Source organism: Pungitius pungitius, chromosome 17, assembly GCF_949316345.1.
Source record: "Pungitius pungitius chromosome 17, fPunPun2.1, whole genome shotgun sequence".
Classification (NCBI taxonomy): Eukaryota; Metazoa; Chordata; class Actinopteri; order Perciformes; family Gasterosteidae; genus Pungitius; species Pungitius pungitius.
Genome location: NC_084916.1, coordinates 11,955,991 through 11,969,020, shown reverse-complemented (window position 1 = coordinate 11,969,020; position 13,030 = coordinate 11,955,991). Strand labels below are relative to the sequence as shown.

Sequence of the window (13,030 nt, the reverse complement as noted above, 5' to 3'; positions counted from 1 at the left end):
ATGTAAAATGAGTGTTAACGATCATATAAATACAATAAATTATATATGAAATTATATATTTTTTCTTCAACATTGCAGTTCCGACCGGAAGTGGATTAAGTATCTTAAACAAGGGAATTTCATTTTCACAAGCTGCTGTCTCAGCATTACTCAAATGAAATATGTCTCAAAGTCTTAAATATATCTTAATTTGGAAATTGAATTTAATAGAGCACATGGTACAGTGTACCATGGTGTGGTGTACAATGAGACCTACTCCCAAAATAAATGAATCAGATCAAAAATCAGTTTGAGAAATAAACTGAATGGATATATTTCAAGAACCTGAAATAAAACTTCTCAAATATTGTGATCAATCGTTAATTTCTGCTTTTTTTTCTTGGTTCGGAATAGTTCAGATGGTTATTAGATATTAGTTGTATGCTGTAACAACATACGACAGTTCAAACGAGAAATTAATGTAAAATGCTGTTTGTTCCTGTTTTTTTATTTAGTTATAAATCATATTCATGACTTCAACAATTTAGTATTTTAACCAAGCATCATTAAAAACATCCATAAACGATATAGCATAACCTGAGACTGAAATGAACGAACAAATAATGAACTACGCGATTTAGAAATAATCCAAATAGGCCTCACGCTTCTTTTCTTAACAAAAAACCCCTGTATTTAAATAACACAAGTCTGATAAGCCGTAGAGTACAAATTTATTTTTCAAGAAGGCTACAAATAAGATGAGGTAAGAACACAAAGTTCATCCACAGTTTAAGTTCATCATAAAGTGCCATTTCAATATTTGACTGTCCAAAAATACACACACTGGCTCATACAGGTTCATCGAATGCCCACGTGTTGCTTTGTGCATTATTTCACCGCCCGCTGTGCCTCGCTGGTTTGGAGAGTCTGACGCACCTCCACCCCGGGAGAGTGGCTCGGGCTCCCCGCGAGGCTATTGTCCGTGTCGCTGCTGCCTTTACCGAGACCCGGTTCGGCGCCATCCTCCGAACCGTCCGCACTGTGGGTCCTCGCGTGCTTGTTGAGGTGGTCGGAGCGCATGAACCGTTTGTGGCAAATGGCGCACTCGAACCGCTTCTCCCCGGTGTGCGTGCGTAAATGCCGCTGGAGCTCGTCGGAGCGCGTGAAGCGTTTCCCGCAGAAGAGCCAATTGCAGACGAACGGCCTCTCCCCGGTGTGCCAGCGCAGGTGGGCCTTCAGGTGAGAGGTCTTGCCGTAGACCTTACCGCATCCCGGGATGTGGCAGCTGTGCAAGCCCCTGCGCCGCGGACTCGTGCCCCCCTGGCCGAGGCTCTCCGCCTCCTGGCAGTTCGGACAGTCGCACGTGGCTCTGCCGGAGTAGCGCCGCGAGGAGGAGCGGGAAGATGCCGGCACAGAAACGGCGGGGGGTCCCGTCAGCGCAGGGCCCCCCGTCGTCGTCGTCGCAGACTCTGTATAGGAGGCATGGACAGGTGGCCTGAAGCCATCAAACAGGTGCTGGGAGGCGGGGTGCAGGTGCTGAGAGGCCCCGGGGCCGAAGGCGGAGCTGTAGTCAGAGCTGTAGCCGCTCAGAGGGGAGGGTAACCCGGACGGACTCTGGGGGTCCACCCAGTTGGTGCCCATGTCCCACCAAGCGGCAGAGCCGTTGCCGACATCCCCCACCGGCTTGAACCACGAGTCGTAGGGATGCATCCTCGGATAAATCCCAGCTATGCTTTCCACCGAGGAGGGGAATTTGGTGAGGAACACAGACCGCTGTGAGTGCGAAGGGTCGGGACCACTGTTTTCTGACGGCACGGAGGTCTGGTACATCGAAATGTCATTTCCAAAAGGCGAGTTGGCGGTGGTCACTGAGAACGCGCTAGAGGTGTCTGTAAAGGCCGTCCCGTTACTCCTGGAGGGAACCCCGAGAGGGGCGAAGCAAGCGCCGGGGTTGCCGGAACCCGGGGCGCCTCGTTTCCACGGGTAAAAGCCCTTCACGTATCCCGGAACACCGTCGGACAGTGCAGAGGAGCACGAGGGGCTGGACTCACCGATTCTGCTGCAGGTGGCGGCCAACATCGCCAGCGGCGTGCTGCCCATCCGGGGCTCCTCCTGGGGGAGGGGGGGGGAGGGGAGAGGGGGCACCGATATTTAGACACAGTTATGGCCAAAACATCGTGTGCGTAAAAGACGCGCCAGATGCGCGTGTTGGGCACTCGATCTGCGTCCAAAACACATCCAGCTACTTCTGACACCTGTGCGCTCATCAGCCTTCACTAAACAACAAACAGAAACACGAAAACAGGTGCTTCCGGATTGATACAGCAGTATCACCGGTTAATGCGGTGGCAGCACAGGAGGTAAATACTTTAAGTGGGACGTTAAACGTGCCAAAGACACACTGAGCCATTTAAGCATGTAACAACCAAACCAACTGAGCTCTTTTGGATAAAGGTGGACGTGTAGAATCAAACTTACCCCCAGCAGTGTAGCAGCCATGGTCTGTGCTGTGATATCTTCGTTTCTCGCAGTATGTGTGTGTGTGTGTGTGTGTCCGTGTGTGCTGTCGGGGAATGAACTGGGTGAGTCTGCGCTTCCTCTCCGACTGCTTCGGTAGTTGTGACTTCTTCGTGCCTTTGAGGCGCCGCTGAGAGTCCGATGGACCAATCAGAGCGCAGCGCACACCGTCACGGAACCCAAGCGCCGGTGGCGGTCGTAAATTAGGAGAGTGAGGTCGCTCGCGACTCTGGCGTGCTCCAAGCTGCAGAGCTAGAGAGAGAATATGAAGAGAAGAAGACATGTAGTTCAAGATAATACATTTGTCTTCAGCAGATAACACACCCTTCACCTTGACTCACTGTATTCACTTCAAACAGTCATGACTGAGCTTGCGTCCTCATTTGTTATTACGCATAATGTCAGTTTTCTTTTTCATAACAGTTCTATTCATTTATACAGAACTCAAACAGGTTCCATTATGAAGCAGGAAAAAATGTGTCAAAGTGGCCCCACAGGCCCCCGCTTAAAGGGGTCACTCCATTAACCAATTCGATTTCAAATGTGTTTGTGAATAGCACAAACACACACAATTTAAGCAACAGAAAAAGAAGACCAAAAAAAAAGAGCAACAGCACTTTACAGATAGATGAGCACTTTGTTGACAGTTTAGACAGCGCCGTTTTAGAGTGTTTAAGTAAAGGTCAACCGTGAATGTTTCAGGCAGGAAGCCTTTGTTTCAGCTATGTAGCCTGTGTAGCCTCACAGAGCTAGAGGCTGATGAATGAGAGGCAGGACCGGTCCATCCCATCCTGTCCCTGGGGCGTATCTTCAGGCCCGGGGCAGTGAGGGGAGGACACCACCACTACCTCCACAATTTCATCTCATTCAACACTAAACAAATGTTGTCTTTCGAAAAAAAGAAAGAAAAAAAAAAACTCCTCTTCCTGCTGTCCTCAATTCTATAGATCACTCGTCCGGGCTCAGGATCACGCTGAATATGCACAGTCAGGGAGAGCTTTTATCACTTGAATGTAAACACTGTGCTCCTATCCTTTAATCACCGGCGATCGATCAATATGGTGACACACTCCCAGAAATAACCCAGATTTTCTTTTAGCCTCTTAAGCCACAGGGGAAGCATAACATTTGAATTTTAAATTTAATAAAAATAGTAAGATTTTAATCCATTTGTTTGGTATTAAATGCTTCCCTGCCCTTTCTTCATCTCTCTTGTTCTATCATCCTGAATGAAGTCAGTTGGAGACACATAGACGGAAAAGTTAATCAAGTTACTCATCCACTCAGCCCCCACCCCGACACGTGCACACAGACACACACACACACACACACACACACACAGCGCTTACATTGGGTGATTGATGGTGCAGATTAATTTTGGGGATGCTATGCAAGGACAAATAGCTCACTCCATCAGCAAGCTTAACACTTTTATTTAAAGATGTTTTAGGAGGTATTAAAATGTATAAAAAGGGGTAGGAGTTGGTTGTGTATATTTGATTTCTGGGATTTCACAGGTTTTTAAGCAACTCTATTCTTTTTTTGAACAGATCACATGAAAATTTGCCCTATTCTGAATATGCTTGAGTGTCACATTTGGTAGTCCGCACGCACTTATCCAGACGTCCCATTGGACCGCTCAAAATCACAGGTTCCCACGCTGGCCCTCTCTCCCTCGCAGCCTGAGGCACGGCCATATGCACAGGTGGAGTTTACAGTAGGCCATCTTGCCGTCCTCACAAGCCACCCAAACAGCTGTCCCTCTTTTAAATGCATTCTTTTCCCACACTGAAAGTAAGTGTGTGTGTGTGTGGGTGTGTGTGTGTGTGTGTGCGCTTTTAAGGCGCCCAATGAAACCCTGTCTGAGCCCCAACCTGTTCCTTTAGCGATGATAATGACCACATTATCTCGCGCCATCGGACGTCAACAAAAAAAGATTGTCGTGTGCTTTGCAATCACTTTGTGGGCACTGAGACAGAAAAAGCAGAAAGAAAGGGGTGAAATAAAGATCTGGCACTTCTTGGGGAGAGGGATGGGTGAGGTATTTTATTTCTCCTTGGTGTTTTCCTCAACTCCTCTTTTGTTGGCGTGGTATAGTCGCGGTGATCCAGAGGGCAGGGCGGCCATCTTTGTCAGCTGCCCTGCTGGGACAATTAGCAGGAGAATCAGAGTCAAAAGAAAAGCTGCTAAACATGACGCAAAAAATATTCATCACAGCCCAGGGGTCAGTCAATCCGTTTGTGTAGAACAAAAAGAAGAAAAATGTTAATAAACAAAATAGTTTAATTTTTGATTGAGCTGCCTTAACAACAACAACAACGTAGATGCTTCATGTGAAGGTTGGATGGATTGACTGAAACAACCCTCCTTCTTTCTCCTCAGCTTTGTTACAACTCTTCTCAAATGTTGAGAACAAAATATATTTCTCTATTCGTGAGTTGCTAATCCGCTGTTGACTGGCTGTCAACTAACAGTTCTGTACACCTGTATCTTTAGCGATGGACAGATATATGTTCAAGTGTGTTGATTTCACATTTTATTAAGCTGTGTTTAAATGAATTGTAGGTTCCTGTTGTATGTGCAGCGACAAGTTTATGACCACATTTCCAATATTGCGATTATCATTTCTGACAACAGGGTGAACTTTGAATTCTGACATAAACCTTCAGAGAAATCATAAAATATGTTCCATGTTAAAAGTCCCACAGGAGAACACGTCTTCTTCGTCTACTTTATTTTAGCGCCACAGGACAGACTGACCGACCCATACCTCTCCTTTGATGCCCTTTAGACTCAACCCACTATGACAAATTGAAAGAGGAAAGAGTCACCCAGGTGAGCCGAGTGCCAGGATGTGCCTGGAGCAGCTCCTCTCCGGCTTCCTGCAATTACTGGAGAGGTTCACCGTCCGTCAGCGCCGGGCTGACTGTGGCCGTCCGGCAGGGAAAACGTGTTTGGGTTGCGATGGTTCCGTGATGAAAACGTTCACATAGATCCCATTTAATCCGCACTTACAATAAAGAGATCAATAAACACTACCCCCCCTTCCCCCCCATTTTAAACACATTAACTGCCTTTCTTGTTACGCGTATCTCGTGCACACGGCCTCGCACGTTCTCACACGGAGTGAGACGCGCACTGGGGTCAGAAAGAGCATCTCTCATCAGCATGAGGGAATCCTTCCCAGTGTAATTACCGCGGAAGCACTTCATTCACATTCATGTATACAGCACATCTACATACACTAGTAGACACGCTCATTCATGAAAGGAAGAGGAGGGACGGATTCACGGCTGAGCAGAGGAGAGGCCTCTGTTTGTGAGGCACAAGTTTGGGCTGAAGGTGAATTGAAATTGTACTTCATGGGTAGCGTCTCTCTTTGTTGCCACACGCACGCACGCACGCACGCACACACACACACGCACGCACACGCGCGCACACACACTTGGGTTAGGGTTGATGGATGTCTGGCGTTTGTTAAGTCGTACATCACTGAGGTCATTTAAGCTGCCAACACATCTGCTGTCTGTGCCCCCAGAAAGAGAGGAAGAGGTGGAGAGAGTGGAAAGATTTATAAAGGCTGGGAGGGAGGGGGGTGGGGGGGGGAATTATGCAGGGTGAGAGAGAACGATACTGATTAGTAACTGGAGTGGATGAGCGTCTCACGCACACAGACACACAAGGAAACACAAAAGCACACGCGCAGAAACACGCGCACGCTGTAAAAATGGTGCCTCTCTGACAAAACTGCTTGCGTGGAGATCCTTCCATTAACTTTCGTCCTGTCTCCGTTAACTACTGACGATAAAGTTGCTGATTTATGCCGAGCAGCCTTTCCTGCGCGCCAACATGTTAATGAGATGCGTCCAAAGAAAGGAGTCCTCATTGATTTCTTTAAATGTTGTGGCGGTGGCGTGTTGATTGCAGATCAATAGCTTTCAGCGCGCTACAGTTTGCTCCTCTGTAAGTAAACCTGCAGCTGGCTGGCTGTAGGATCCCAACAAAAATAACCAATACTCTACTTGACTTCATCGATGCCTGGAGAAATGGTAGAAAGAGGGAACTCAAATCAGTAAAGGCAGTCACACATACTGAAATGTAACGCACCAAAGGGGGGGGGGGGGGTCAATTTTCCAGAGTTCAGGTCAAACGCACAAAACTGGGAAAGAGATCGAGCGTCTTTATTCAACCTGGGACATTGAAGCATGTGAAGTTCCGTCTCACTATACGGCTTTTGTCATTTCCTCTCATTGGGGCATCCGTTCTGTCATCTGTCTCTATTGGTTTAATCTTTTAATCTGTTGTAATTTTGTGTTCAGCTATCCAACACAACAACGCTACGGACCAAGACACCAATAACTGATACATGCAGAATGCTTACAAGGCAGTGATTGCTTCTATCTGTCAAAGTGAGCTTCCCACCAAATAATATGTTATTAAACTGGGAGGGAGGGAAGGGTATCTGGGACCAGTGTTTGTGTCCCGCAGCGCTGAGCTATTGGGAAGATGCTCTTGTGAGGATTTTCCTAAACCCAACATTCCTTTTTTTTTATTTTTTTTTTTTTACATAAACCGAACATCACATTGTTTCCTTGGCGTCGGCAGGTAATTTGAACCCGCTTCGTGCCACCTCCACTAAATGTGGGATTTCTTTGTTTTACTAAAAAAAAAAAAAGGGGACTCTTTTTCTCCTGTTTAAACCTCGATGAACAGAGGCGTGAGTGGCACTTTTGCGTGGAGCAAGGGGTGATTGTGTAGGGGTTAACGTGATAAGTAGGAGCGGATGTGGCATTTGAAGGCTGTTATTATGGTCTACTTGCTGCAGCTGGTTCAGACATACAAATTGAGACTCATCCAACACAAAAACACACGCGCACACACACGCACACACACGCACCACTTATGGATTTGGCACGCTCCAATAGTTCTGTGTTTTGTGCACCGGGGAGGGAGGCTGGTGAGAAGGAGAGAAGAAGAAGAAGAAGAAGAAGAAGAAGATGAAGAAAAGGAGGAGGAGGAGCGGTGGGTTAAGACATAAGGCCGACGATGCTACTCGTGTCACGTTTTGATTTCTCTTATCTCTTTTCAAGCTTGGGTCAGATTTTTCTTTTTTTTTGTGGCCATCAACTGAAGCTGATCATCATCAACCAGTCGTGACTCTGATAAACCTCAACACCCTCGTGCTCTCACTCTCTCCTTGATTAAATCCTGCTCCGAGCGTGATCCCTGTACTCTTCACCAATAAAACTCTTCATCCCTCTTTCTACTCTTCACCGACACACACACACACACACGCACACACACACACACACACACACATCGCAGACAAGGAGATTAATTTACTCTGGTTCATTTTTCAAGTTCTGCACCGTCTCTGCGCTTAATGTGTGGTTGAATGTGTGTGCGTGTGCGTGCGTGTGTGTCCGTTGATTGATGTGCAGAAGCCCAGGAGCGTAATCATACACTTCCAGACGTCATTTTTCACTTTCAGTGTTGATAGATAGATTTGATGCATCTGATCACTGCTACCTCAGCGTGGGGGGTCTAGGTCATCTTGTTGCTCTGTGTTTTTGTGTGTCTGTCTGTGTGTGTGTGTGTGTGTGTGTGTGCCACTGGCCAGCAGTCCTTCTGTCTGTCGAAGGCCCGTTGTGATTGAGTGGACTCCCCCATCCCAATGGAAGGCCTGTTTGTGGGGTCTCTTCTTTCTTTGCGACCCTGAGGACAAACAGCCACGGCAGCCAACTCTGTGCGATCCTGAGGGCGCACTTGTGTGTCTCAAGTGGGATTTCACTAACCTCCCTTGTTAGCACCGAAAAAGGTAACGTGAGACCCCTGGAACTCGCTTTGCTGTTGTTTCAACTACTTTTAAGGTGTTGAACATCCACTAACAGATCAGCCGACATGATTGTTTCGATTTAAACTGAAAGCTGCTCAAAATTAGCTGCAGCACTTCCTCTATTTACCTTTATTCAGCACTTACAAGTCAACAGGCATTTCGCACACACGTTTTCTAATGTGCTTTCACTTCACCAGAAATGTCAGAGATAAGTTATAATTGCGATATCAACAATTTCATCTCGTACGCATCAACTCCTGTCAGTGCTTCCACTTCAATTGACACTTGAACCTCCGGAGTGGGCTCAATAAAGATGGTGTTATCTGTGCATGTATGCAAATGATTTTAAAGATATCAAAGTATTTTACGATTTCAAAACAAAGATAAAAATATAAATATGTTAAATATTTTTGTGGGTTTTTGCCTTCAAAAATGTACGCCTTAACTTGTTACTTCTTCAATGTTTAGTGTGTGAAATGGTGTTACCGGGAGTTATTCTATGAGCACACTACCCTGCACATACATATGCATGCATAATGACACACACACACACACAATGTCCTGGTTAACTAGCGCTCCTCCCACTCATTGCGCTTCACCTCGCCACAATGCCCACCATAAAAATCCGGGGTTGTGGGAGCAAAAGAAGAGTGGGGGGGTTAAGAAAAGCACAGAGAGATGGCTCCATGTTAAATTGACTGGAAAAAAGCTGCTCGCTTTTTCATGCTAATTGAAGTGCAACAAATTGTTAATTTATTCCACAAAGAAATGCAAAACACCCCCAGATCTCACTGGAACCGTGTGCACTACAAGACAAGCTTAAATCAAACTTCATCCTTTTTTTTTGTTTTTTTTTGCACTTTCAGCATCTCTGCACCCACAGGTTGTACTTAATATGTTCATCTGTCTGGTGTCAAGAGGCGGAAAAACAGATCAGAGAAAAGAAACACAGGTCAACACACACCCTACAGGTTCTCCCCGGCTCTCCCTCACACACGCACACTGCCCAACGCCGTCGGTGAGGTTCAGGTGGTTTTGAGGTGATTTCATGGTTGCTGTTTTATTGATGGTTCCCGTCAAACATGAAACGTTTCTTTTCCCACCAAACCGCACACACATGCACCGCCCCTGGGCTGTCATTCAGGACATACACAGACAGCAAGTAACAAGGGTTTGGCGTCAGCTCCACTGGGCTCCGCTAGTCATGTCAGGTCCTGCACTGAACTACATAAACACACACACGCACACACACATAAACACACACACACGCACTCACACACTTATCTTGGATCTTTATGGTGTGCTGCACCCTGCACTTAGCACTGCTGTAAAGGTCTTCCTGAACTCGTACAAGAGAGACATCTTCAAAGAGGTCCATGCACGCACATACAGACACACACACACACACACACACAGAGAGAAGAGCCACACAGACTTCGAAGCGAACTTAATAATTTCACATTTGGCTTCAAAGGGACTTTTTAAACACATGCTTGCTCACTGTCTGAGAGCACAGCAGGGGTCCCGTCCTCTTTGATAGAATTCCAATTCAGCTCATTTTCGCGTCTTTGAGTTCAGCTGCACTTTGGGCCGTTTCGTTATGACAGAGAAACAGCTGAGATAATGGAGGGCACATGTCCTTTGCCAGGCATTTCCCGATAACACCCGGCCCTCATTAACAGGGAGGGTCGTTTTTTTAGTGTCTTGAACAGTGCAAGAATATTGTTATCCTGGCAGAATCCAGCTATCTGATATAAACTGTTTTTCACAACGTCCAATCGGAATAATTGGTCACTTTTAATACTGTACTACCCTGTTTGCTAAGAGTCAAACCCATCATCATGCTTTTTCAGCTCCATTTACTTAATGTGTGATTCATGGGGTCACGGGTCACGGGTTCAGTCTCAGTTCAAGGTTTGACTCCTATCTTTTTCCACCAGGAAGTCCCATCTTACAGCATCTCATCTCCTGTCCTCAGGAGCTCTTTGTCTCGACCTTCTGAGGTCAGATACCGCTTGAGGCTGACGGAGGGTTGACTGTTCCCCTCTTTTGGTGACCACGTAATGCCTCCAACCTCATCATTGATGAGAGGGAAGGTACCTGACCTGCTGCGTGAACACTCAGATGTTCAAAATGCGTAGGTGCGAGCGCAGAGCGGCGCGGATGAAGGCGTGCAGTAAAAACCTGCGCCTGTCGCCAGCATTCACATTCTGCAGATTCTAGTCGTTCAGACTCCGTCTTTGAAGGTGTCTTCTGACTCGCAGGACTTGTAATTAGGTTCAGCTCTTTGGTGCTGTTCGAACAAAGCCGTGTGACACTATCGGTTAGTCGGCAATATTTCACGATCATTCAAAACTAACTTTGTGCAAAAGAAGAGTCGAGAGTCGAAGTGTGAGATTGTTCCTTCAATTGAGAAAAAACTATCAACTGATTTACGTGGCAGAATATACGGTAGATTGTCAAAACATTTCTGGTTTGATTTATGGTCTGGCCTATAAAATGTCAACAAAAAATGGCTGCAACGTACTTTTTAACTTTACCCAAATCACAACGACATTCTTTGCTATGGCTCACGAGCAGTGCATGTACACAGAGACATCATTTTAACTTCAAATGTTTTTTTTGAAATACCTGATATTTATTTTCAGTTATTACGTGATACTGTGCGCCTATTACCATTACCCAAAGTTGTTGAGTATCGGTTAATCAATTACCCGTTTTTGCTTTCACGGACTGCAGCTTTAAGGAAGAATATATAACAAATGTTGATGAGTTTCAACTAAGAAGTAATGAAGAGCTATGTTGATATTTTGGAAACATATCAACTTGGTTGTCTTTTCCATCAATGTACAGAATAGATGTTGTAATTGATAGTTTCATTAAAATGTGGGAATTAAGCCCTTTTTAATTCTTAAAATGTTCATATATATTTACCTATAAAATGTACCTATAAATTAACTTAAAGTTTCAGTAAAAAAAAAAGACTATTTGTGCAATTTGTGCATTTTAATTAATTCAAACCTCTGGACTAGAAACATTCATTTTCAAGCGTTAGATGATTGTTATTCCGGACAATTAAACGATATTTGAGTGTTTTGGGAAGCAATGCGTCAAATTTGTATCCAGATGACACACATGCACACACTGTTTACGAGCAGCACAATGTAATAATCATTCTCACTCCAAATGTGCGTATTATTAACAATAGACTTTAAATTATAGCTTGGGTACAAATTTAAATATAATTCATTTTGAGCTTCCCATTCATAGAAAAATGAAATGTGCTCTGAAGTGCACGGACATCTACATGCACTGAATGTGTGCTGTAAACATCCAGCCAGTCAGAGACATGTCCCACACCCTGAACTGGCATCACGCCCACTGAGACACACCGGTTGTTTTCCACTTCACCCAGACACCAGGAAGCATCAATCAGTCAACAATCATCACAGCGAAATGCTGCCAACATTCACAGAGCTTCATACCAAGCAAGTCCACTTCATAAAAATACATTTCATCACGCCATGATTCATCCTCCTCAAGTTACAGCAGCCGAACAATACAGTTGGAAATAATTCAAATGGAAAGCTTCCAGAACATGCAATATTGTGTTTGTGTGAGTGAGCATACCCTGCAGTGTGTAACATGGGTTGGAAGTTACGATGGAGAGTCACAGCAAACACAATGACGCCACGTGTTCTCATTCAGAGTTACTGGCACAATAGGCTGAGTACAGAATGACTATCTATCAATCTATAATAACAGCTTGTAACTTGTTAGAGGAAAGTTATGAGAAACGTGTCTGTTACGTGTCTGAAAACAAGTTTTCCAGATGTGCGTACACACACACAGACAGACTGACACACACTCACACACACACTTTATGAACAACAGACAAGCTGCCAAAAGCTTAACTCATGCAAGAAGTCATAAATCTGTCCATCTTCACTTAACCCTTAGGAAAGGGAGACATTCTGACGCCAAGCCCCGTGTGACCAACGCACACCTACGCTTACGAGAGCACTGAGAAAAACATGACTGCACGCAAGCGTGCGCTGACTCACACATACCAAGTGGCATGCTGCACATAGGTGCACCATTTCAACTTCGGATTCAATTACTTTCTGGATGCAAAAAAAAAACAATGCATCAGGGTGTTAAATGATTTCTTTGTTCATGGCTGGATAATCATTCTGGAATCACTTATTTGTCTATTTTCCTCAGGGATAACATAAACCATTATGAAAAATAATTGCAGATTGGATCAATGCGAGCACTTATATACTGTTTTGGTACCCTTACTTTTACATCCCAATCAAAGGCATTTTGCTCCTCTCTGCAAACTGCCAAAGCAAAAATATAGAAAGCCTACTGCTTGTTATACATCTGAATACATATAAAGTGCTTATAATTGATTGATTTGATCTCTATTTATTTACTTGCAGATTTTGTCTTGGTGGAAGTTGTTTGAATTTAGTTTGGCATGAATTTATTTGAACACCAATTGCACCGGCTGTATTGAACTTTTTATTTTCTTTCGAAAGATAGAAAGGTGAGGGGGTGAATTGACTAAAAATCAGCTGCATTAATATATCTAGAATTATCATTTTGATGAATAAAAAATGAAGTACTTTAGTAAAGTATTTTCATTTTGTCCCTCATACTTTTCAACGGGAAATATTGGCTCAAATATTGATG

General features: G+C 44.8%; 1 protein-coding gene across 1 annotated transcript; it reads right to left on the bottom strand.

The window, feature by feature from the left end:
* Positions 1 to 479: 479 nt before the first annotated feature.
* On the bottom strand, positions 480 to 2,726 carry sp8a (sp8 transcription factor a). Its single transcript, XM_037473323.2, has 2 exons — positions 2,458 to 2,726; positions 480 to 2,091 (listed from the first exon to the last, which is right to left on the bottom strand). Exons 1-2 carry the CDS (start codon positions 2,476 to 2,478, stop codon positions 868 to 870), a joined length of 1,245 nt encoding a protein of 414 aa, XP_037329220.1. The 5' UTR covers positions 2,479 to 2,726; the 3' UTR covers positions 480 to 867.
* Between the last annotated feature and the right edge of the window lie 10,304 nt (positions 2,727 to 13,030).

Bases quoted from the DNA above. Each gene is read 5' to 3' on its own strand.
- sp8a (XM_037473323.2), bottom strand. From the start codon at position 2,478: ATGGCTGCTACACTGCTGGGG. The intron at 2,092-2,457 runs GTAAGTTTGATT...CCCCTCCCCCAG, and splicing joins TGGCTGCTACACTGCTGGGG to GAGGAGCCCCGGATGGGCAG.